Below are 25617 nucleotides of genomic sequence, written 5' to 3'. Positions count from 1 at the left end.
CTCGGTAATTTATATTTTAGGGGGAAAATACAGGTGAAAATATATAGATTGATACCTTAGTATTTACCTGTGTAATTATGAGGTTACAAACCGTGACGATGACTGGACAGGATGGGCTACCCGTTATAAAAACAACTCATAATCAACTCTGCGGAACTCTGTGTGTCTCAATCTACATACTTTGGAGGCGCGTGTGAAAGTGGGATTTTGTATTGATGTATTCTGATAAAACGCTCGATATTTGTATATTCGGGACGTATACAGTTGTACATTGTAAGGACGACGACAAAAGAACGTATATTGACTTACATACATATGTACATTTAACTTAAGATACAAAAAATCTATCACTAGTCATGCTAGTAGAAATTAATCAAAGGAGCATATTTTCGATGGTATTTGAAGTGAAACAGATCATGACCTCGATATCAAGAAAAACATTTGCTATATAAAAAATAACTATATGCAACTTTCATTTAATTCAGCAAATAAATTATTGAATGAAATGCACTAGCGACATAATCAGTCAAAGATACTATGAAATAATCTGAAAGATTCAACATATTTATATCCACTCATCAATTAGTTAACAAAACTAGAGCAAAGCTCGTTGCAAAGCAACGAGTAGGTCTTCCGTCCTGTTTTGACCGGAAGTGACGTCAACAAAAGAAAACAATGAGCTAAGTCGTCTCCAGTCACTTTATAATTTCAATTTCAAAACCTTAAGAAATAAGCTATTTTTGGCTACTTCCCGTTTGACCGGAAGTAATGTCGACGGACGGAAAATTAAGTTTTATGCTTCCAGTGACATATGTTACCCAAAAACTTGTCAAAAACGGCAAAAATATGCATTTTCTGACGACTTCCGGTTTGACCGGAAGTGACGTCGCCGGACGCATTTTGACGACTTCAATAGATTTAGCTTGAAATTTTGAACAACTTTGCTTCTTGGACGTATTACAAATTCTTAATACTTTTTGATATATATCTGGAAAAAACGTTTGGCCCATTTAGACCCTTAATTGAGGGGTCAGCCCTTTTTCTGAGATATAATTTGAAAGATCTTGTAATTCTGCACAAATTTACGTTCTATATGTTTACACAAAATATTTTTAGTTTAGAAGATAAAAAGGAAAATATGTGTAAATTTTCGCTCTTTTAGGCGTTCTAATTTTTTACCCCTATGTAGCGCCATTTTGAATACAGAAATCGAAAAACAAAAACCGATGTGCACAACTTCAATCCTTCTATTATCTAAAATTAGTAAAATTTTTGCTCCAGCTTTTGCCATCTCCGAGCCTTTGTCTGGAAATGAAAGCCTATAAATTTTCGTTTAAAGGGAAATAACTCAAAACCGGAAGTGAATTTTTGGATTGCTAGACTAAATTCTGGTAGAGTTTAGTAACGTCTATAAACTCTGAAAATTTGAGCGAAATCCATTGAGAAATGAGTGAAAAATGAGCCCTCAAAGTTGGCGTCTAGGAAAAGGAAAAAAAAAGAATAATAAGAATAATCTTAATCATTAGAATCAGTAGAAGGTCTTCCGTTGGAAACGGAAGACCTTAATTAAATTTATCCATTCTGTGGTTTCTTTTGTGTATATGACTGGGGGTCGCTGGATCACACGCCGATTGATTCCCGGTGACCGACTTTGCCCCGCGTTATCGAGGGAGGCGCGTTATATAATTGTAAACAAACAAGGTGAATGTGAAAGGCGTGCACTTAATGGCTGTGAATAGTATATGCTTTACAGTTATGTTTTATTTTCTCACTATATTGTTTGTTTTTATATGATAAGAAGAAAAGATAATCTTTTCTTCCCTTTTTAGTATACTTGCATGGTTTATACGATTTTAAAAAAAGGAAATAAAAGGGAAAGTTGTCAGTGAATAATCATGATAATTTGGAAGAAAACACAAAACACTTCAAGAACCTTATTCTAAAAAATATTAGCATCCAATGTAGCCATGTTTATCATTAAGGTCTTCCGTTTCCAACGGAAGACCTTCTACTGATTCTGAAGATTAAGATTATTAGGGTCTTCCGTCTTCAGCGGAAGACCCTTCTATTATTCTTATGTTTCTTTTTCACTTTTCTTATTATAATTAGGGTCTTCCGTCTTCAGCGGAAGACCCTCCTATTATTCTTATGTTTCTTTTTCAATTTTCTTATTAAGGTCTTCCGTCTTCAGCGGAAGACCTTCTTGTTATTCTTAGGTTTCTTTTTCACTTTTATTATTATTATTAAGGTCTTCCGTTTCAACGGAAGACCTTCTTATTTTTCTGTTGTTTCTTTTCAACTTTTCTTATTATTATTATTCTTACCGATTTTGTGCACGCGATTTCTCGTGAATGCGTCGATGGATTTTCATGAAACTTTCAGCATTGATGACAAATGATATGAACTTAAGGCGTTTTTTTTTAATCTGATGACGTCACTTCCGGTTCGGAGTTTTTGGCGAGTTAGTGAGTTTTAATGGGTCATTTTGTCCGGCAGTTTTCTCAAAAAGCACTCAACGCAGAAGCATGAAATTTTCAGTGCTGATAGAGCAACCTATGGAAATATGTATTTGGTATATCTCAACCACCGGAAGTACGAAGGGCTGACGCTGGCTATGGTCCGAAAACAGTCCTATCAAGAATTTCAAAAATTTAAACACCTTTTCTACGATAACTTTTTACCTAGAAATATTTTGTAAAAGCATGAAGAACAAAAGAAGTGTAGAATTTAAAGATCTTTCAAATGATATCTCGAAAAAAGGGCTGGCCCCTAAAATTAAGGGCCAAAGGGGGCCGAAATTTTTTCGTTTATATCTCATGAAGTATTGAGAATTTGTAATACCTCAAAGAAGCAAAGTTGTTCAAAATGTCAAAATTAATCTATTGAAGTCGTAAAAATACGTCCGGCGTCGTCACTTCCGGTCAAACCGGAAGTAGTCGAAAAACGCGTATTTTTGCCATTCTTGACAAGTTTTGGGGTAACATATGTCACTGGAAGCCTTAAACTTAATTTTCCGTCCGTCGTTGTCACTTCCGCCGGCGCCGTCACTTCCTTCCAAACCGGAAGTAATCGAAAAACACGTATTTTTGCCATTCTTGACAAGTTTTGGGGTAACATATGTCACTGGAAGCCTAAAACTTAATTTTCCGTCCGTCGTTGTCACTTCCGGTTTAACCGGAAGTAGCAAAAAGTGCCTATTTCTGCATTAATCAATATAGCTTTAGATGATTCAAACCATTTTTAGGCGTTATTTCTTAGTTTTGGTTAAAAATGAAAGCTACTTCCGGTCAAACATGACGGAAGACCTACTCGTTGCTTTGCAACGAGCTTTGCTCTAGTTATTATTCTTTTTTTTTCTTACCGATTTTGTGCACGCGATTTCTCGGAAACGGCTCGATGAATTTCCATGAAACTTTCAGGACTTATGTAACATTACTTGAACCTTATGCATTTTTTTCCGATTTGATGACGTCACTTCCGGTTTGGAGCTATTGTCGATTTTATGATTTTTGCAGGGTCAGGTTGTCCTCGAACGTTCTATAAAATGGCTATAGATAGAAACGTGAAAATTTCAGGTATGATAGTCCAAAGTCTATAGATATGTAAAATTTATTTCATTTCTATCTGAAGTGCCGCACGTCGGCACTCGCTATGACCCAAAAATAGACGTATCGCGAATTTCAAATTTTTTAACACCTTTTCTACGATATCTTTTTACCTGGAAACATTTTGTTAAAAGATATAGAACAAAAGAAGTGTAGAATTCCAAGATCTTTCATATGATATCTCGAAAAAAGGGCTGGCCCCTAACATTAGGGGACTGGAGGGGCCGAAAGTTTTTACTTCATATTTCAAAAAGTATTGAGAATTTGTAATACGTCAAAGAAGCAAAGTTATTCAAAATGTCAAGCTTTATCTAATGATATCGTCAAAATACGTCCGGCGACGTCACTTCCGGTCAAACCGGAAGTAGTCAAAATTGCATATTTTTGCCGTTCTTGACAGGTTTTTTGGGTAACATATGTCACTGGAAGCTTAAATCTTAATTTTCCGTCCGTCGACGTCACTTCCGGTGAAACCGGAAGTAGCCAGAAATGACTTATAATTGCTATAATTAATATACATTTGGAGGATTAAACCATTCTTGGACTTCATTACTCATTTAAAAAAAAAAATGAAAGTTACACATGCACTTCCAGTCAAACAGGACGGAAGACCTACTCGTTGCTTTGCAACGAGCTCGGCTCTAGTTATTATTATTATTTTTGTTTTTCTTACCGATTTTTGTGCAAGCAAATTCTCGGAAACGGCTCAGCCGATTTTCACGAAACTTTCAGATCTTATAGATATTGGTCTGAACCTTATTGGAAATTTTTTATATGTACGTCGTCACTTCCGGTCGTGAGATATGGACGATTTTCTGATTTTAAGAGGGTAAGCTTGTCCGGGCAATCACTAAAAAACGAATGAAGATATTGACTTGAGATTTTCAGTGAAGGTAGAGGAAGGATTGCTGAATTGGTTTTTTGAGTTTATATCTTTCCAGAGCATAAAGCGTTGTAGCTTGTCTGAGCTCGTTTTTATTGTTATTTTTCTGACCATCTAATTTTGTGTACGCGATTTCTCAAAGACTACTGGATGGATTTTCATGAAATTTGCAGGAACAATGTGTTGTTATCTGAAGTTATTTTATCCGAGAGATTTTTTGGAAATTCCTTTCTGGTGCCAAGTTACGGACAATTTTCTGATTTTAAAATGACATTTTGTTCGCGGATAATCTCAAGAACGGTAAAAGATATCACTGTGAAACTTTCAGGGATTCTAGATCGTGATAAGTACTATCCAAGACGCGATCTTTTGTTCGTCTCTACTTCCTGTCGTAACGGCATGCAAAGAAAAAAGTCGAATTTTTAAAACTTTTTTGTTTTTCAATATTTTCAAATGATATTAGTATGATTAATAGAAACATTTATTATTAGGCTGAATAGATAATTTGTTTGTAAATTGCTGAATTCGATCTCAAGATATTAACATTCAAAAGTCTGAAGCGGGACCATAATGGCAGCGGTCTCTGTCAATTCCGACATTTCGCAATAGGGGTTGACAGATGCAGCCGAGCGTTTGCTTGAACGAAAGTTACATAAGGAGCAATGAAATGTGTAGGGATACTTGGATTGTCACGTCGTAGGTTCGTTGCAGTTCTATGTCAAACTACATTTATAATCCAAGGTCTACTTACAAGTCTTTTTGAATTGGTTTTGGTTGTTTCACAAAGTAGAAATAGAAAAGAATTAATGTTCAAATTAAGTACAATATCTACTAATTTTTGTTTTGCATCACGGAAACACATAGCTTAAATCATAGTTATAATAAATATTTTTTAAAACAATATTTATAGTAAGTACAAAACGTGACCAATGTTTTCCAGTGCACACTTGTGTCATATTTGAAGCTCGCCTGGGCTCGAAAAATAGACTCACAAGTATCTCGCAAAATTTGACACGTTTTCTTTGATATCTTTGTACCTGTAAATTTGGTTAACAGATATGTAATAAAAGTTGTTCAGAATAACAAGTTTTTTCATTTAATAAGAAGAAAATGGGTCTGACCCCTCAAATAAGGGGCCTAGAGGGACAATAACGTTTCAATTCATAACTCTTTAACTATCAAGATTCTGTTATATATTTCTAAAAGCAAAAATGTTTTTCTTAACAATCTACAACAAAACATTGAAAAAGTATGATCATACGTTACGTTAAAAAGGGCCATAAGGAGCCAAGATGCTGAAATCTTTGCTTCTTTTTATCTCCAAAGGGAGAAATATTTTGATAAGGAGTATTGAATAAGAGATCTTTAGAATCGTATTTTAAACAATATACAACAATTCAATTTTTGCAAAACGGCCCCATTAAGGACTTGAAGGGCTGGCCTCTATATATTTCTATCATGCATAGCTAAAAAACGAAAAGAAATTTCTGAATAGTTGTTGAACAAAAATCATTAAAGTTACAAGCCGTATCATTTGAAATGAAGAAAAAGGGGCTGACCCCTAAAATAAAGGGCCCAGAGGGGCCAAAAGAATTTCATCTATAACTCATTGATGATATAATCTAAATCAAAAGGATTTGATCAAAAGAGAGAAAGCATGATATCATTATGTTTTAACAAGGATCATATCAAAATCATATCTCATCTTATCGAAAATTCGGACGGAAGACCTACTCGTTGCTCGCAACGAGATCGTTTCTAGTTATTAAGGTCTTCCGTCTTCACGGAAGACCTTATAGTTATTCTACTGTTTCTTATTATTATTATTATTCTTTTTATTATTTTTTTTCCAAAATTTTGTGCACGCGATTTCTCAAAGACTACTGGATGGAATTACATGAAATTTTCAGAAAAGATGTGTCGTAACATGAACTTGATCTATCTGAGCGATTTTTTGAAAATTCATATCTGGTGCCGAGTTACGGGACATTTCCTGATTTTAAAATGACATTTTGTCCGCGATTAATTTCAGGAACGGTAAAAGATATCAATGTGAAACTTTCAGGGATTATAGATCGTGATAAGTACTATCCAATACGCGACCTTTCGTTCGTCGTCAATACTTCCTGTCGTTAGGAGATGCGAATTGAAAAAAGCGTATTTTCTAACTTTTTTGTTTTCCAATAGTTTTTATTTATTTTTGGAATATTAATAGAGACCTTTCTATTGATGCTTACTATATAAGTTGTTTGATTATTGGTTAATCTGAACTCTAGATATTAATATTTGAAAATCTGAAGCGGGCCCAAGATGGCGGCTGCCTCTGTCAACTCCGCCATTTCGCGAGTAGGGGTTTATGGAGGCAGCTGAGCGTTTGATTAAACGATTCTGACATAAGGATACATGAAATGTAAAAAACTACTTCGACTCTAACGTAGTAGTGAAATGGTTGGAGGAGTTACGTCCCGTTACTTGTTTATATTATAATAGCTTATCAATGTAAATATTAATTAATTGGTCAATTGACAAAAGAATTATACAAGTATTATTGATAAATGATGTTCTGTTAGAAAATAATAATAGTGTTGCCAAAAGAAAGGCAGTCTGTTGTATTTTATCAATATGATATCTGATAACTTATGATCATTGATTAAGTTGAGGTACAAAGGGGCAGTACAGCCAACTGGCTTGTGTCTCCACTGTGGTACAGAGACCAATTGGTGTATCGATCAAATCGGATTGTGCAAAGTTGCTGTAGTTTGTGACTTGTTAAAATATAGTTGTGTGACGTTAGCTATAGGTTTGTCATTAGGACAGAGAAGCTCTTACAAAGTTAAATAATACTGTGTAAGTATATTGTAGCTACTTGGCTAGAGTTAAAATGGCAACTTGGTAAGCAGTAAGACACCAGGCAGGTGTTAAAAGCTAAATCAAGAGGCACCAGACTCATATAGTCAGTTGTATAGTGAGGCAATTGTCATATGGCACCAGGCAGATGCCGGTATTAACTGAAGATATATAATTGTACAAAGCACTTAGGTCATTTGATTTAAAGACACCAGGCAGGTGTCATATTATTATCTGTATATATTGCATTCAATCGTATCCCCAGTAAAACTCGGTAATCCGAGCACGGACCTACTGACCGCTCAGGTCCGACACGTTACAGTAGAACGTTGCAATTGAGTGTCAATCTTAAAACTTAATTTCCGTTTCACTGCTTTAGTGTAACTGGGCTAGATATGATATGTAATGTGTATAATGTGTTACATATACTTTCTTAACGTCGAAATAAAATAAAGGCGCTAAGAATGTTTTTTTTTTAAATTTAATTGAAGCTATCATACCTATTTAATAGATCAGTCCAAAGAAAAGGCGCGAATATTTACTCGTGGCGTTTGGCACGAAATTATGAATGCTTTTTTTTTTAATTCTTAGACAGGTGAACTGTTGCAAAAGTATACACAAAGTATATTTAGAGCAGTACTCCCAATAGCTTAATGGTAAGCGCATTGGGGATAAAAAAGTATTTTTTAAAAAAGCGCATTCACTTTGGCGACATGGGTTTAATCCTCCTTGTGACCAAATTTTGAATCTCTTTTCAGCTCGATTTTTCCTGGGTTTCTTTTCCTAAAGCGGACGGAAGACCTCTCGTTGCTCGCAACGAGATCGTTTCTAGTTATTATTATTATTATTCTTTTCTCTGCACAAATTTTGTGCAGAAGATTTTCTCAGAGATGGCTCGTTGGATTTGCTTCAAATTTTCAGGGTTGTTGCAGGATAATCTGAAGTTTATATCATTTGAAGGATTTTTTTAAAATCACTTCCGGTCTAGAGTTATCGCCCTTTTATTAAAATTTAGCGGACCTTCTTGTCCGTCATTGATCTCACAAACGACTTGAGCTAGAGCGCTGAAATTTTCAGTGATGATAGAGGACATGTCCCCATGTTACTGGGAGTTTGGATAGTTTCCGGAAGTACCTAGTATGGAAGCTCGGTAGGGGTCAAAATTTAGGACACAAATTAAGAGTGATTTTTTGAGACATTTTTAATGATATCTTTTAAAATATAACTATTTTGTTAAAACATACTGAACAACATTTGTGCAGAATGACAAGATCTTGAATCTGATATCAAGAAAAAAGTGCTGACTCATCACATTAGGGGCCAAAAGGGGCTAAAAGACTTTTTACGATAACCCTTGTACAGTCAATATTTTATTATACATTAATGTTGAACAAAAGATGTTCAAAATGATGTTCTGAACAATATGCAACCTTTCATTTTTCGCTAAACGTCCCCATTAAGGAGTTGAAGGGTTGGCCCCTAAATATTTCTTTTGCGAATAACTCGAAAACGAAAAAGAAACTCTGAATAGCTGTTGAACAAAAAGTGCTCAAAATCCTAAGAGCTTTAAGATGAAATCCAGAAAAAGGGGCTGGACACACAAATTAGGGGCCAAGAGGGGCTAAAAGTCTTTTTTCGATAACTCTTTAACAGTCAATAATTTGTAATACATTACTGAAGCAAAAATGTTTATTTCAACAATCTACAACTGTATATTATGATTTTAAAGTCGTACATTACATAATTAGGGGCTACAAGGGGCCAGCAGGCTAAATCTTTGACGCTATGTATCTCGAAAGTGAGAAGAATTTTGATAAGTAATATTGAACAAAAGATGTTCAAAATCATGTTCTGAAGAATATGCAACCTTTCATTTTTCGCTAAACGTCCCCATTAGGGAGTTGAAGGGTTGGCCCCTAAATATTTCTTTTGCGAATAACTCGAAAACGAGACAGAATATCTGAATAGTTGTTGAACAAAAAGTGCTCAAAATCCTAAGAGCTTTAAGATGAAATCCTGAAAAAAAGGCTGGACACTCAAATTAGGGGCCAATAGGGGCAACGAGATCGTATCTAGTTCTTATTATTCTTTTTTTTGTTTTCTTCCTAGACGCCAACTTTGAGGCCTCATATCTCACTCAATTCTCAATGGATTTTGCTCAAATTTTAAGACATTATAGACGGTAATAAACTCTATCAGAATGCTGTAGATAATTTCAAAAAGTCACTTCCGGTTTTGAGTTATTTCCCTTTAAACGAAAAATTATAGGCTTTCATTTCCAGACAAAGGCTCAGAGACCACTAGAGCTGGAGCAGAAATTTTACTGGTTTTAGATAACAGAAGGATTGAAGTTGTGCATATCGGTTTTTGTTTTTCGATTTCTCCATTCAAAATGGCGTTATACAGGGGTCAAAAAATAGAACGCCTAAAAGAGCGAAAATTTACACATGTTTTCCTTTTTATCTTGAAAACTAAAAATATTTTGTTAAGACATGTTGAACAAAAGTTGTGAATAAATGCAAGGACTTTCATATCATACTATTCAAAAGGGGCTGGCCCCTATGATTAGGGATTTAGGGAGCTTGAAAGCTTTTGCTTTATCAACCAAAAACGGTAATATTTCGATCTGGATTATACGAACAAAATTGTTCTTTGACACCTTTTTTAATCTGATGAAATGTTTTGTGTTCGATTATACCGGGGGTATTGCATAATATGTAGTTGAAAGCAGGCCGGTAAACAGGTAGCGTTTTTCATTCGGAAAGGATATCAGATCTCTTCATGTGTATAATTTACATAAACTTCCTATCAGTAATAAACCCTATGGTATTTAATTTTAATTTTCTTCTAAATAGGGCTTTATACGTGCTTTACGGTTAACTATTAAATTATTTATAACGATTAGTCTTTCCTTTTTATTTATTATTAATTAGTTTTATAGTGAACACGTCTTCATAAACGGAATATATTAAATCTATCTTTCTACATTGATTATTATAACAATTATAAGTTATTTTAACTCTATGCATCGAATAATTCACGATCATTAGTTGTATACATTTGGCGATCTCTAAGATCGCCTAGATGTTTGTAACAGTTATGTAATCCAACACCCGAATCCCACGCTGTCGATCGAGGTCACTAGTGTACCAGCCACCTGTCGTAAACAATGCAAGTGTCTGTGATCGTGTTTAAAATCCATTGTGTACAAAGACCTATCAATTTATAGAAAGTCATGTTTTTAATTGATCGAATCAATAAAAATACTTCACCGATCTTTCATTTAATCGTAATTCGAAACACTGGTGCATAAATCATTTTGAATTGTGATCGCTTTCTTTGGCCTGTTCACGCAAAAATTATTTCTCTATTCCATGTTAATGTATTTTATTTAAATTGTAATTGAAAAGGGGCTTCGGCAAATAATTATAATTAGTGATGGAAGTCTTGTGATATGTAATGTACTATTATGTACCTTTTATTTTTTCCATCACTCTTTTTGTTTCTCCATTCTCGTATTAATAAACATTGAACGTTAAAAATATAAATTAAAATATACTATTATTCACGTATTTGTAATAAACAGTTTACATCCAGCTTTGTCGCTTTGTGTCTAAAATTTTGTAGCCCAGTCCTCATTTACAAGCACATGTCCGCAGATAGCAGCGGGTATGTCGATTTGAATATCAGTTGTGTACTCCGATAGTTACAAATGGAAAATTGGGTTTGAAATCATCATGATCATGTCGACTTCTTTCATATCATTCAATTTCACTCTATTTAAGCTTGTTTTAATCAATCGTAATTGCTTGTGCATTTATTCATTTCAAGTTTAATGCCATTTTGATAGCCGGAAAAAAAAAACACAAGCTAGGTTTACACCATTTTTTCCTGTATGCATGATAATTGTAAGTGGATTTAACGTTTCTAATTCACAGGGGGAAATCCAACATGAAATTAAGCACTTTTGAGTTTGCAGTTATTTGCTACTAAACTTAAAATGTTTGTACAGAATGAATTTTGGTCCAATAAACAGAATATTTTATATGCCTGTACATGTACAGTGTCAGTACGAATGATGCAAAGCATCAAATTGCTGCAAAGCAAAAAAAATTCTTTCACATGCAGGAAAGCACGTCAAGATATTCAAAGCTGAAATAGTTTTTCAATTCTATTTCAGGCTGTTTTCAAAGGAAAATAAAAAATAATTTTACCGCATTTGCTCTTAAATAGATTTATCGATGTTAAAAAAAATCATGTTCATTGATGTATAAGAAGAATTTATTGTCATCAAAATGAAGGTGTAGGCCTGACCGAGCCTCGATACCCTGGATCTTGATTACGTGATAATGCTAATGGTTTCTGCAGAGTAGGCTATGCTGCAAACCGCAGTGCAAAATTGAAAAAAAAAAAGTATCTTCATGATCTTTGTGTCATTTGTAGATGTAGAGCAAATTCAAAACATTTTTTACTAGAAGTTGAAAAACTCCTCATTTTTTTATTCACCATGCACTTTAACCACATCATCATTATCCGGAAAATCAAGAGATTTCTTTTCAAATCTTACACACTCTCAGGCTGGGGAGTATCTGATGTAAACTCTTTTTATATGACCATAAATTATCGATGATCATGAGATATTAATGACAATGAAATTGAAATATATTTCAACATTTAATATTAAGTTTAAGCAAGTTTTTAAAATATTTTACGCATGATTTTTACTTATTTTATTGAAGTAATAAAAAAAAACGTCTCATTTCCCCATGTGCACTCTCTAACACAATCACATAAAGATTGGCCGCTACCGCAGCCGATAATAATTACATGTTTTATATGTTAGAACTTTTACATAGAAGAGCGACCAAACATATACATTCAGAGCTTTCAGAATTCGATTTTACAAAATTAGAAAATTCGTTATTGCCTATTTATCATAAAACATAAATTAAATTCTTCCCTTAATTATTGAATTCCTATGTATTTAACTAGGTACTTAAATTATCGATTCGCTCTGATATTTGGTTGTATAATGATTACAATGTATATAAACGTCTATCTGGTCAGTCATTGTTCTTGACAACATCTTGTTTTCTCCTCTCACATTGGTAGCGCGTATGAACAGCGGTCCAAACCAAGAACTTGTAAACAAAATAAACGGCAATACACAAAAAAGGAAAACCAGAAGAAAAAAGTGTCTGTGTAGGTGAAAAACACAACTCATTAATTTGTTTTTGAACGACCCCATACGTTTTTTTCTTTCTCCCATGCATTTCGACTATACGGAAAAACGATCACTAGAACCTTTGGTTATATTAAAAAGAAAGGTGTTGGACCTTCAAACGACACTATATCCGAACAGCTATTATACACCCTATCAAATATATCACGGCGTCAATAAAAGAATTATTTAGATATTTCAAAAAATACTAATTTCATTCTAAGAAAGCCACGCAGCTGTATACAGACATTCCAAAATAATGTTTCATGGACCGACAGGTTGTTAAATTCCTTTGAGTCACTATCGTACCCCATCCCTTAAAATGAATACAATGTCTTCCAATCTAATTAAAATTAGATCTTCCATCCGCTCCCCGATTTTTTTATATGTCGCAAGGAAGATCTAACGACATTCCATAAAGGGTCGCGTCAGAGCGACCTTTGCATAAACCAATCAAATTGCGACTTACGCGGATCTGTAACCGATGATGTAATGTTACCGGAACAGATGTGGCATTGAAAATGCCCGAGAGGTATCAAATGTTTAACAAAAAATGGCGCGCCCATGACACCCCGGAGGGTGTACTTGCAAGGAATATTTGCGTTATTTGTTTTTTTGCTTTGAAACGAGAGAGACAGACTCGTTAGGCAAATGTCGAGATTAAAACGCGTTTTAATCTAAAATTGAAATTAACAGACGATCGACTGCAAAACATTGCAAAAAGTCTTAGGGTCTCTGGAGAACTTCGACGTTGGACAAAAAGGTATATGTATTAAGTGTAACAGATCTGTAGAAAGGACTTTACGACTTGGAGCGGAAGTTCGAGAATTAACAGAACAGATACAAAACCACTTTAGCAGAACCCAGGAAAGACTTACAGTGGCGTTACGATCACAGGGTATAATTACGAAACGTTTGGCAAGTAGTCCAGCGTTAGTCCAGCCGAAGAAAATGACTAAGTTTCCAAGTGTTCAAGTTGTTGTTCCCGTTGAAATCAGGCCTTTCAGGGATATAACTTCAACATTTACAACACGAAGTTCACAAAGACAAGAAACGGAGCAACAACCAAATCTTGCTAAACCAGTAAGAAGAAGTTTATCCAAGGACTTAAACGTCTCGGCACAAATTGATTCAACCGAAATATATAGAATAGTAGAGGTAAGTAACAACATTATTAATCACCGTTCAAACACTTCAAACAGGTAACAGCTGAAATTGTAACAGAATTTCCAATGGCAGAGCAGTGTACAGTAAAACTATATTGGATTTTCCAAAACAACCTGCCTTAATTCCTAATGTTTATAAAAACCCCCAAACATAGCATTGTATAAAAACATGTGATCTTTGTACCAATACATCACGTATTAATTTCTAATATATATAAAATACATGGTTACTGTCGCAAATATAAGCGATATTTGGGCGAGGGTAAGAAAACGTGATAGAGGGCGAGGCTTGCCGAGCCCTCTTATGTTTTCGACCCGAGCCCAAATATCGCTTATATTTCAAGACAGTTATCATGTATTTTGTTTATCCTGCAACAAAATTTTAAATTTGAACATCCAAAACAAGCTATTTCCGACAGATTTAGGCACATCTCTGGAGTTGGAACCATGGCGTAAACATTGCAGAGCACGTGACGTTCACGCTTTTAGAACGTCAGAATACATGCACGAGGCTTTATTAGGGCAGTGACCGGATAAAGCTTTGGTTTATTAAGGTTACCTTTATTAGGTCAATGCAAGGGGTAGTTGCAGGATAAACTTTAATGTACCAGTATTTAATGGGAAGTGTAAAAATAAGACAAATTCTTTTTTGAACACAATTTATCTAAAAAGTTTTAAATAACATCTTTAGTGGAAGACCACATTTTTCCGAGTAGATATCACCATTAAATGAATGAATATTACTATGTACATTTTAGGAGAGAATAACTGACAAAGCTGAAAATGATTATAAAAATGGAGAGGTTGAGGTATAAAGTGTTTTTTATAAGAAAATTAGTTAAGTTAATTAATTAAGGTTAACCTTTTACAAAGTTCACAAATAGTTGGTCAAATTTTCACATCACATAAAAATATTTTGGGGGAAAAGTTATAGTGATTTGATTATAATACCCCTTAACTGTTGATTGATATTTCTAACACATTCCAATAAATTTATGAATTTGTCACATATGCATGTTTCATTGGCACAGGATGATAATTGAATTGGTCTCTAGTATATATTGCTTTATTGTTGTCTTCAAATTTAAATCAAAATGTGAAAATTAAATCATAATTCATAAAAATAATGTTTGCAGCAAAAAAATTAAATATGAGCATTTTAAAAAAGATCTAAAAGATAGTTCATCTATTGAATCAGGATATTATAAAAATTTATATTTCAAGCACTAAAGCAAACCCATACATTTACATTTATTTTTTCAAAGATAATTGAACACCTGATTTATTATTATTTGTTTGTTTGTTTGTTTTGGCATGAAATTTTAGTTCTGTTCTTTATCTTTTTTTTGTTTTGTTGACAGATATCAACACTGTAGAATGAGCCTCAGTATGTATATTTATCTAAAATTGAAGGAATTCTGCTTAAATATTTATTAAGAAAAGGATTACTAGTATAGTCTATAATTGATGTAAGATACAATTAATAGCTAAAGAATAAGCAAAATTTGTAAAATTATTTTTAATTTCTTTCATTTATTTTTTTCTAAAGGTATATGTGCATTACCCGAGTGGAACAAAGACAGCCCTTATTACATCAGAAGTTCAAAAAACTATTTGCAAAGTAATAGTGAGAGGGAATAATGCTGAAAGGACCATTGTAAATAACCTCTGCTCATCTCCTCCGGAAGTGGTTACAGATGAAGTCGCAAAAATAGTTACGAAAGAGGCACATGCTCTTTGTAAGAGGGGTTCAGGGTCTATTCTTCAAAGTAAAGACTTTCAAGATATCTTTCAGTTTAAGTGGGAGAGATTGAAAGAAGAACTTAAAATAAGGTGTCCTACAATTCTTGCATTACTATCTGCTGTGGTTAGTGATAAGGAGCTCTCCAGTGACAGCAAAGGATTCATCCACATCATGGTATCTGTTGCCATTGCACTGCATGGAAGAAATCAGGAAATGTCTCTTTTCCAGTATATGATAGCACTTGTGTTAACTCATGGTGGATGCATCCAGAGGGTATGCTTACTTTTGATTACATGTTACACATTGCATATACCATGTATATATACAATCTAGATTCACTTACAAAAAAAAAGAAAAAAAGAAATGAAGCAAAAGTAAACCTTTCTGATTTAAAATTAGGTTTTCAAAAAACTTTATCTCAGGAACATTAATTGTATAGTTTATCAACTTAATATCAGTTCTTTTTAAATAATAGATTTAAGTTATTCAGTTTATCTCGTGGAGTCCCAGTGGGGCTATTATAAGAGTTAAAGGTTTTACTTTTTATGTTGCTATATATTTTTGATAATATTTACAAGAATAATAATTGTACAATGTGTCACATTCCAGTGTACATGTAGTGTAATTCACCAGGGTTAAAGGCATGATACTTGATTACATGTATGTATTGTTTTTGTAGGATATTGAACGATTGTCAAATATTGGATTATGTGTTCATCCCAAGTCCATCCATAGGAAGTTAAAAACTTGGAAGGACTTAGTAGATTTAAAAGTGAAAGAATTGCGAGACTCTTGGGTGGATAGCGGGAATGTGAAATACCAATTAGTGGGGGACAACTGGGATAAGAATGTATTACCATCGTACAGGACCTCAGACAGAGGAACTCTGTCCTACCATCTCTTCAATATCATTGTGGTACAAATAGAGTCCCATCTTTACCAGAACTTCAGAAAACAGAGGAAAGAGTCTTGACACAAGCTGGTGAATTTCTGCCCTCGGTTGATGACCAAAAACAATTGATGAAAGAATTGACATTCTTATTTTCAACGTCCATCATTGAGCATAATCCTCAGCTTCAAAGATTATTTAACTCTATTTATCCAACGCATTTGGATCATCAATACAGTCATTTTTCTGGAATTAAGACATTCCAAGTAAATATTTTAGTAACTATACATTCCTTATATAACTTTTATTCAGTTCTTAGCATATCATTAAAGAAAATGAGTAATAATCACATTAAATGACTTTGTTAATGTATGAATAGCCATAGGTTTGGGTTTTTTTTTCACTCATTGACTCTTTGTTTCAGTACCCACTTGGATTATTTGATTGTAATGAAAACAAGACCCAAGAACTCATTGCTCTTCTTAAGAAACTTTCTAATGACTACATACCATACAAGGATGGAAACATTGTTGAGCCAGTGTTTTTTGGGGTATTTCTTTTTTTTAATCATTTACTGTAATTTAAAAAAAAATCAATATAAAAAACATAATTAATGAACAATATTTATTATGATGAATGAAGACCTACATGTATTTTCACAAGTTATAAAAATGATTTCATGACAAAAGTTTAAACTTATATAACATGCAGTGAACATTGATTGTATGGAAATAAATCTTTTAGGAGACAGACTAACAGCCCAATCAGCCCAAAATGCCATGAAAAATGGTGGTACAACAAAAGAAAAGTTAGAAGGATTTATTTCCAAGATAGAAGACTTCCATAGATTGATGAATTTCCTGGAGGTAATTGTTTAAATTGATTTTCATTACAACTTAGTCTCATTATTTTTCATGTCAGTGACTTTGGATAAGTTAAGTAAGTAAACTACAGATTAGAAAAAGGTCAGTTTTATGATAATAAAAACTCTTTCAACATCTCTATGTACAGCTCTCAGTCAACACTACAAGCACAACATTTTCTGAAACACTGAACAAATTCACTATGTATTTTCATTATAACATGCTGCTATCAGATACTTTATTAACTTGACTAATATCAAATACTCAATGCAACATATATGTTATAGGCCATAGCTAAGCTGACTTTTAACACAAACAGTGGAAAAGATGCTGGAACCATCTATTACTACAGAAATCTGCTGAACCGTAGAGATGTGAAAGGTGAAGTTAAGAACTCGTATCGCCCTTATAAGATCCTTTTCTACACTGTATTTGATGCCATTTGTCAGCTGCTTTTGCTTCATCATTTTGACCTGACTGATGTTGATTCTAACATCCCATTTCCTGCGGAATTCCTGGAGTTTTCAGACAAAGAGAAAGTGGAATGGTTGAACCAGGTGTCATGTGAAATTTTACAGACATGGTTCTTTGAAAATCAGGATGACATTTGTAAGGAGTTGAGGGAAGTCTTGGATGATCCACAACACTCGGAAAACTATTGGTTGTCTGAAATGCTCAAAATGAACGCTTGAAATGTCACTTTTGTGAAGCAACATATGCATGTGTGGGTTCTCTCCAATGCCATGAACAGAAGAAGCACAATGTTCAAATCCCTACAAAAATGCCAAGATCTAAAGTGAAGAACAGTGATCAGCTCCAGGATTACATTGTCATGTTATTCAAACTTGTCATTCTTCACAAGAACTTGGACACGGCTGTAGACATGGGAGATGGCGAGCGTTCCGTCAGGTCAGCCAAATATGAATTGCCTCTTTACAACAAGACAAACAAAGTAAAATACCTGATAGGTTCTGTTCATCTTACGGCTTTAACATCAAATAATGGAATTCTCTCAGAAGAACAAAAACAAAGACTAGTTACCAACAGATTTGTTAATGTTCAAGGTGGAAAAAATAACAACATTGCCCTTGATGAGTACCTTGAAATGTTGAATCGTGATAGTAAAGTAATTTGCACAGGAAATCAGACAAAGGACAGCATCATTCTTCATTCCAGGAATATCCACATTTAGTAGAATTTGTGAAACATTTTGATGAAATTGCAAATGTTCGTGAGAAGAAGGGTTTCCATCATCTACCTTCCTACCAGAGTGATGTCAAAAAAGTCTTGCAAGATTTAATGCAAAATGATATTCTTGCCTATGACCCAAACAGGAAACTTCACTGTCAAAAATTTGTCATTGACAGAAATCCATTTGTGAACTCATTTAAGAAACTCCGTTAATGATTTATCGGCATAGACCAACTTCACCATTTTGTCGACTCAGGAATAAGTAAGCATTCATATTGTAAATTAATGCACATAATAAACATTTGCATGGGAAAGTTGTATAAAATTTTCAAGAAATTCAAGCAAGTGTATGTCTATTTTGCCTATTGTGCTATTGCTATTGTGCATTGTATATGGTCCGTGGTCTTTGGGAAGTTAGGATGTTATTGCACCACGCTCATAGTTTTTCAGCAACTATAATCTTGATTTGTTAGGTCTTATTTTGTGAATGAACTTTTCATAGAAGATTGTACCAGAACATGTTTAGCAAATAGGTCCTTGGTTTATTAGGTCTTCCAGTGTACTGTGTGTTTGAAATTGATGCTTAAGCCTCTGAATGACTTGATTTGGACCAATTCTATAAGTTCACAACTACTACTGAGATATTTAATTATACATGTTTATTTGAACTTCAATATATTGAATAAATCGTGTGTACTGGATAGTCACTTTAATGTATTAAAATGATGTAAATGTCAATAAAACAATTACCAGGTATGCTTTTTTCAGGATGACACGAGATGAAAAGTTCAATGTCTGACAAAAAAAGTCACAGTTTTAATCAAGGCCCCACACCCCTTAAAGTATATTAATAATATACATACTTAATATAATTCTACTGACAAAGTGTAGATGTAGAATTTAATCACTCTCACATATTTTGGATAACAATACTGCCCTCTTCTCCCCATTTGAATGTACTTTTTATTTATCAGACATTGATCTTCTAATCTTTTCTCTTACAAGCAAGTACTACAACAAAATTTCTAGATCACTGGAAACATATTTTTATTCGATACATCAGTTAACATAATTCAACACAAATTCAAGTCTAGTGTGTCATCAAAATAATCATCTAAACTTTCAGAGGAATCCACTGATTGACTATTGTCTGAATTGGAAATTAAACTCTGATCAAATAGTTTTTCCAAAGAGAGATATTCACAATTGCCACAACTACAAATTTTGTCACACACATCACAGCATGTATGTTTACCAGTTTCCTTTTTAAGTTCATTTAAATCGGTTTCACTCAAAAAGTGTTTCATAATGGTCATTCTTCTACAAGTATCTGAACACAGATCTTTCATGGTTTTGCTAAGCTTGCGTAGATGATAAGTATTAAATAAAATAAGGGCAACTCGATGGATCTCCACTTCTACCAATGCGCCCTATTTCTTGCACTAAATCTACCAAGTTTTCAGGTAATCCAAACAGAATTACATTGCTGCAGTTGGACACATCAATACCCATCCCTAAAGCACTAGTACAAATAATTACTCTTGTATTTGATGTGTCATTTCTATCACTTAAACAATTTACAATTTCAGTTTTTTTGGTAAGAGGTGTTTCAGAGTGAAACATTTCAATATGGGAGTGACTTGAACTGTCCAACTCTTTTATCAGATAAGTGTAAAGTTTTGATACATCATTAATACTAGTACAGTATAATAAAGTCTTGGGGAATTCAATTAACAATTGCTTGATTCCATCCACCATCCAGGACATGGCTATTTCAATGTCACTGGGTATTTTAAATGCAGAATATTTGATGTTGCTTTTATTTGGAGACATAACTATTTGCACTGTGTTTGGACCTAAAGACAACTCTTTTGCAACTCTTTTCTGAATTTTAACTGTGGAAGTAGCACTCAGTGCAACAACACTTGCTTTAGGAAACAATGATCTTAATTCTCCAATGTGGGAAAACCACTTCCTAAATGCTTGTTTCTTCAAACCAGTTTGGTCTTCACCCCTACAAATAAAATACTTATGTTATCTAACTGGTACATGAAGTTTAGTATATATATTTTTTTACTTTTGGGATAATATAAGTATTGTGGCACATTGGCGTTGGAAGCAAATTCAAAGCGAGGGGGGCTAGGTGTAAAAATTTTTTTTTATATACCTTTCAAAAACCTGACAAGCAAAAACAAAACAAAAAAAAGAACCGAAAATGAAAATGTCAATTTCACAAACACGAAAATCCTATTTTTTTTTTTTGGGGGGGGGGGGGGGGGGATACGAACTTCAGTACCAAATTTATTTTCTATAAACCTCCTTTTTCCCATTTTTACCTACTACCATGTGTATGTGGAAAGTGGGGGGGGGGGGGGCTAAACCCACGAAGCAATGTTCAATATCTATACTAAGTATATGTTTGGAAAAAAAGTGGTGGGGCTAAGTCTATACTAAGTATATATTTGGAAAAAAAGTGGGGGGGGGGGGCTGGCCCCTCCCCCTAGCCCCCGGTTCCAACGCCTATGTGGCACATTACTGCTGTTCAACATGTTCAATGGGTATACAAAAATTACCATGTTGCAATTGTATGAAATTCGTCGATTACTAAGGTGTGTACATTTAATTTCTTCATATCTTCCCTCCAGGCTGCATTACTTATCAGAGATTCTGGAGATGCATAAATGAGGTCTATTTCACCGTTTAATATCTGCCTGTCACTTTCTTCACTTGAACCTGAGAGAAAAAAGAAGATAAATCTGTAGAGTATCCAGTAAAATGACCGATGTTAAAAGAACTTTACAACATATCATTTTAAATGATTATTTTTCATCGTATGTCTCCAAATCATGTGTATTTTCAAGTCGAGACATACTTTGATCATTTTATCATTACACCAATAATCGCTCTCAAAACGTTACATTCGTCAAATCATAACAGAAGCCCCTTACCTTTATACGCTACTGAAAGATTTATATCGGGCACAGCTGATACTTTTTTTACTTGGTCTTGCATAAGAGCAACCAAAGGACAACAAACTATTATCACACCGCTGAATCCAGGGTTCGTCTCACGCATAAGAGGTATAAATATTTGGAAAGGTAGCGATTTACCAAAACCCGTTGGCAGAATCGCCATACAGTCTTTTCCTTCAATCATAGCATTTAATATGCTTTGTTGTTCTTTTAAAGTACAGACACCGAAATGATGTAAAATTTTGTACAAGGCTTGAACGTCCGCCATTTTTCAACTGATATCGAATACTTTATGTAAGAATAGCCACGATTGGTTGTTATGAACGCATTTGATTGGTCGACCCTACGTCACCAAAGTTCATTCTGACATGACCCTTGATGGGATGTCTTCAGATCTTTGTACAGCGACTATCAGAATTTCGGAGCGTAACAAAGATCTGATTTTAATCAGATTGAATGTCTTCCTTCTAAGCAGAGAATGTCAGTCGGTTGATTCGTTTTTGTACATGCATATATACATGTAGTTTAGGGGTTGAATTCGGAGACTGAAAGTTACGACCTATTTTTATGTAAACCAACAATCATACATGACATGTAATGCCCTGCCATGAATATGGCCAAGGCATCTGGTGTTTGTCGGACGTCTTCCATCCTTCCTACTTTCTGTCCTTCCTTCTCTCCTTCTGTCACACTTTGCCTTTAGCTCAGTTCAAAGCTCAGTTTTCAAACAAACTATCCAAGATATTTTATCAATCTTTATATACTAATAGTAACTAATTAGAGTTATGCAATTGCATTAACATTTTTTTAAACTTGACTTTATATACATGTATATGCCTCACTTTTCTTAAATTAGTGTTTAGCTCAGTTTTAAACATACCATTCAAAATGGTGTTATCAAACTTTACATGTTGATGCATACTGATGAGAGCTATTTAATGGCATCACCATTTTTGAACTTGGCCTTTCTTTTGACCTTGACCTAACTCTATTTATCTCAATTTTAGCTCTAACGAGAGTTAGTTATTGCTTAGCACAAGGTCATTTGGAAAGATCAAGGTCACACGCACTAGTATTCCTTTACAGTCTTTTTCCTAGCGAAACATTGTAAGTTGCTTCTCTTACAAGGTTTTTTACTTGTATATCTTTAGTATGTGGCTTTTGACCTCGACTCAAGGTTACGTCTTCTAGTTCGTAGCCCCAACGGAAGACCTATTCGTTGCTTTGCAACGAGCTCGGCTCTAGTTTATAGTAAGTTTGTTTTGGTTTCACGCATGAGGAGCTCGCGTTTACGTTGAGTGAAAAGAATTACCTGTACATATATGGGTCATGCATCTAGCTCATTTAAAACAATACTCGAACAAAACAATTTCATGAGATAATAAGATGTTAAAGCAAAACTTCATAATCGACAGTCATTCCGAAATATTTACCGTTTTCAATAAAGCAAAAACTTTCAAGGGCCCTAGATCCCTAATTTTAGGGGCCAGCCCCTTTAAATGATATTAAATGAAAGCTTTGCAATTACGCGCAACTTTTATTCAACATGTCTTAACAAAATATTTTTAGTTTTCAAGATAAAAAGGAAAATATCTGTTAATTTTCGCTCTTTTACGCGTTCTAATTTTTGACCCCTATAAAGCGCCATTTTGAATACAGAAATCACAAAAACCGATGTGCACAACTTCAATCCTTCTGTTATCTAAAACCAGTAAAATTTCTGCTCCAGCTTTTGTGGGTCTCTGAGCCTTTGTCTGGAAATGAAAGCCTATAATTTTTTCGTTTAAAGGGAAATAACTCATAAGCGGAAGTAAATTTTTAAAATGTATCGACAGTATTCTGATAGAGTTTATTACCGTCTATAATGTCTGAAAATTTGAGCAAAATCCATTGAGAAATGAGTGAGATATGAGGCCTCAAACTTGGCGTCTAGGAAGAAAAAAAAAAGAATAATAAGAATAATCTTAATCATCAGAATCAGTAGAAGGTCTTCCGTTGGAAACGAAAGACCTTAAAATCTTAAGATTACTATTAGAGCACCCCTTTCCGGCAAGCTCGGATAAACACTTCGATTGTAAAACTGGTTGTTAAATTTTATACAAAATGGAGTCGCGTTCTGTCAATTAAATCCTTGGAGAGATGGAGTTGTAAATCTTAACTGTAGTAAAATTAATGTATCATCTTCACATCCAATGAATTTAAAGTGTGATTTTTTTTTAAAGGGGGAGGGGGGGGTATGACCCCGACCGTAAAACATTTAGAGTATGTTTTACCGCTCAGGTCTTAAAAGTTGCAATTAAAGGGAAAAAATAAACCTCCTTAGGTATTAAATTCCTTTGCCAGAAATGTTTTCTTATATTTCAGCTGTAAATTCATATTTAAATTTCTCACTTTGCATATCATGCCACTCATGGATTTATAGGGGACCAGGACCCCTCTCCTTTTTGTGACCAAAATATAAATAAGATTCAATTAATAAATCAATTTCTTGTGTGACTGAGGGCACCTACTCTGACTTTGGCTGCCCTCCTTTTCAAGATTCCTGGATTCGCCAACGCATGCATAATCTGAATGTCAAAACTAGCTTCTTTTTCTTTACTGATACACGTATGTCTACTTACTAGTAGTCTTTTTCCCTTCAACCTATTTTAGAACAATATTTTTTGTTTATAAATAAGCATTCTTACAAAATTATTTGAACAAAACGTTTGACAAGATATTGATACTAGGACTTAGCTCAGTTAGTACATCTATCACAATATGTATTTCATTGACCATCGCATGTACATGTGCAAGTTCTGAGGGGAGTATGATTCATGAATATATAATATTTTACGATAATTTTTCATTATATATGACTTCTATATCATGAATAATGCTTTTTTGTCTGATTATATCGAATCAAGGTTATTTGCTTGACATTTATAATCCGTTTTCCGTTCCGTACCGCTTTCCGTTCTGTTTTTCGTTCCGCGTTTTAGCAACACCCGACCTTTCAGTAGTATTTCAATAGAGAAATTTACATAATTCCCTTACAAAAAAATACTATAGTTAACTATAGTTTACTATAGTTACTATAGTGATAACTTTGACACTTTGAAAACTTTGATTTACTATAGTGATAACTTTGACACTTTGAAAAACTTTGACGAAAACTTTGACACTTTGAAAAACTTTAACGAAAACTTTGACACTTTGAAAAACTTTGGCGAAAACTTTGACACTTTTGAAAAACTTTGGCGAAAACTTTGACACTTTGAAAAACTTTGACGAAAACTTTGACACTTCGAAAATTTTGACGAAAACTATGACACTTCCAAAAACTTTATCGTAAACTTTGATACCTTGAAAAAATTTATCGAAAACTTTGACACTTTGAAAAAATCAAAAACTTTAATACTTAGAAAAACTTTATTGAAAACTATGACACTTCAAAAAACTTTATCGAAAACTTTTATACCTTAAAAATCTTTATCGAAAACTTTTACACTTTGAAAAACTTCATCGAAAACTTTGACACTTTGAAACCAGAAGTCTCTGTCGAGACTGAAGCTCTACTGGTTTGTACTTATAATAAAGAAAGAGAAAAGTAGCAGTTCGGATATAAAACTTTACAAAAGCAATAAACAGAATAAAGACAAAAACCGATACACAAATTTATGTATCTTAGTGTAGTCTACTTGTGTGCCAAGTTATATTGAAATCAGACCAAAACTGTAGGAGGAGTAGCATTTTAAATTATATTTCAAAGAAATTTCTTTTTCAAGTTACAACAGGGACGTAGCATCCGGGGGGGCCAGGGGGGCCTGGCCCCCCCACTTTTTTCCCCCAGCATAACCTTTACTATAGTAAATGTTCATTGATGGGATGGTTGGCCCCCCCACTTTAGAACCATAGTATAGTGATAGCAAGGAATGTAAGGAAAAGATTTGAAGTGATAGTAAGTTGGCTTCGAAAAAGTTTGCCACTCCCCCCCTCCCCCCCCACGAAATAGGATTTTCGAGTTTGGGCAATTTTCGTTTTTTTTTTTTGCTTGTCAAGTTTTTCAGGTAAGTAAAAAAAAAATTTTTCTCAGGTTGGCCCCCCCACTTTCAAAAACGATGCTACGTGCCTGAACAACAGCAACACCATTCATTGAAACAAAAACCTATACACAGAATTATGTATCATAGGGTAGTCTACTTGTGTGCCAAGTTATATTGAAATCAGACCAAAACTGTAGGAGGAGTAGCATTT

General features: G+C 34.1%; 1 protein-coding gene, 1 long non-coding RNA gene and 2 pseudogenes across 2 annotated transcripts; 3 read left to right on the top strand and 1 right to left on the bottom strand.

Moving 5' to 3' along the window:
• The first annotated feature begins 13319 nt into the window (after window positions 1–13319).
• Window positions 13320–15382, top strand: LOC134261709 (uncharacterized). Its single transcript, XR_009990872.1, has 3 exons — window positions 13320–13714; window positions 15084–15109; window positions 15272–15382. It is a non-coding gene; the product is annotated as an uncharacterized LOC134261709 (long non-coding RNA).
• Window positions 15383–15637: 255 nt separating this feature from the next.
• Window positions 15638–17111, top strand: LOC134261716 (uncharacterized; annotated as a pseudogene).
• A 10-nt stretch (window positions 17112–17121) lies between these two features.
• LOC134261715 (uncharacterized) lies at window positions 17122–17910 on the top strand. The gene is made up of 2 exons (XM_062744116.1): window positions 17122–17221; window positions 17506–17910. The coding sequence occupies exons 1-2, from the start codon at window positions 17135–17137 to the stop codon at window positions 17908–17910; spliced, it is 492 nt and encodes a 163-aa protein (XP_062600100.1). The 5' UTR covers window positions 17122–17134.
• Window positions 17911–19482: 1572 nt separating this feature from the next.
• Window positions 19483–21727, bottom strand: LOC134261714 (probable ATP-dependent DNA helicase RecS; annotated as a pseudogene).
• Window positions 21728–25617: the final 3890 nt, after the last annotated feature.

The sequence above is a fragment of the Saccostrea cucullata genome, unplaced genomic scaffold (assembly GCF_032062105.1).
Source record: "Saccostrea cucullata isolate Sc308-1 unplaced genomic scaffold, CSIRO_AGI_Scuc_v1 ctg3051, whole genome shotgun sequence".
In the NCBI taxonomy this organism is placed as follows: Eukaryota; Metazoa; Mollusca; class Bivalvia; order Ostreida; family Ostreidae; genus Saccostrea; species Saccostrea cuccullata.
Note: the sequence above shows the minus strand (reverse complement) of the source record. Positions and strands in the feature narration are given on the sequence as shown.

Bases quoted from the DNA above. Each gene is read 5' to 3' on its own strand.
- LOC134261715 (XM_062744116.1), top strand. From the start codon at position 17,135: ATGAAAAATGGTGGTACAACAAAAGAAAAGTTAGAAGGATTTATTTCC. The intron at 17,222-17,505 runs GTAATTGTTTAA...TATATGTTATAG, and splicing joins GATTGATGAATTTCCTGGAG to GCCATAGCTAAGCTGACTTT.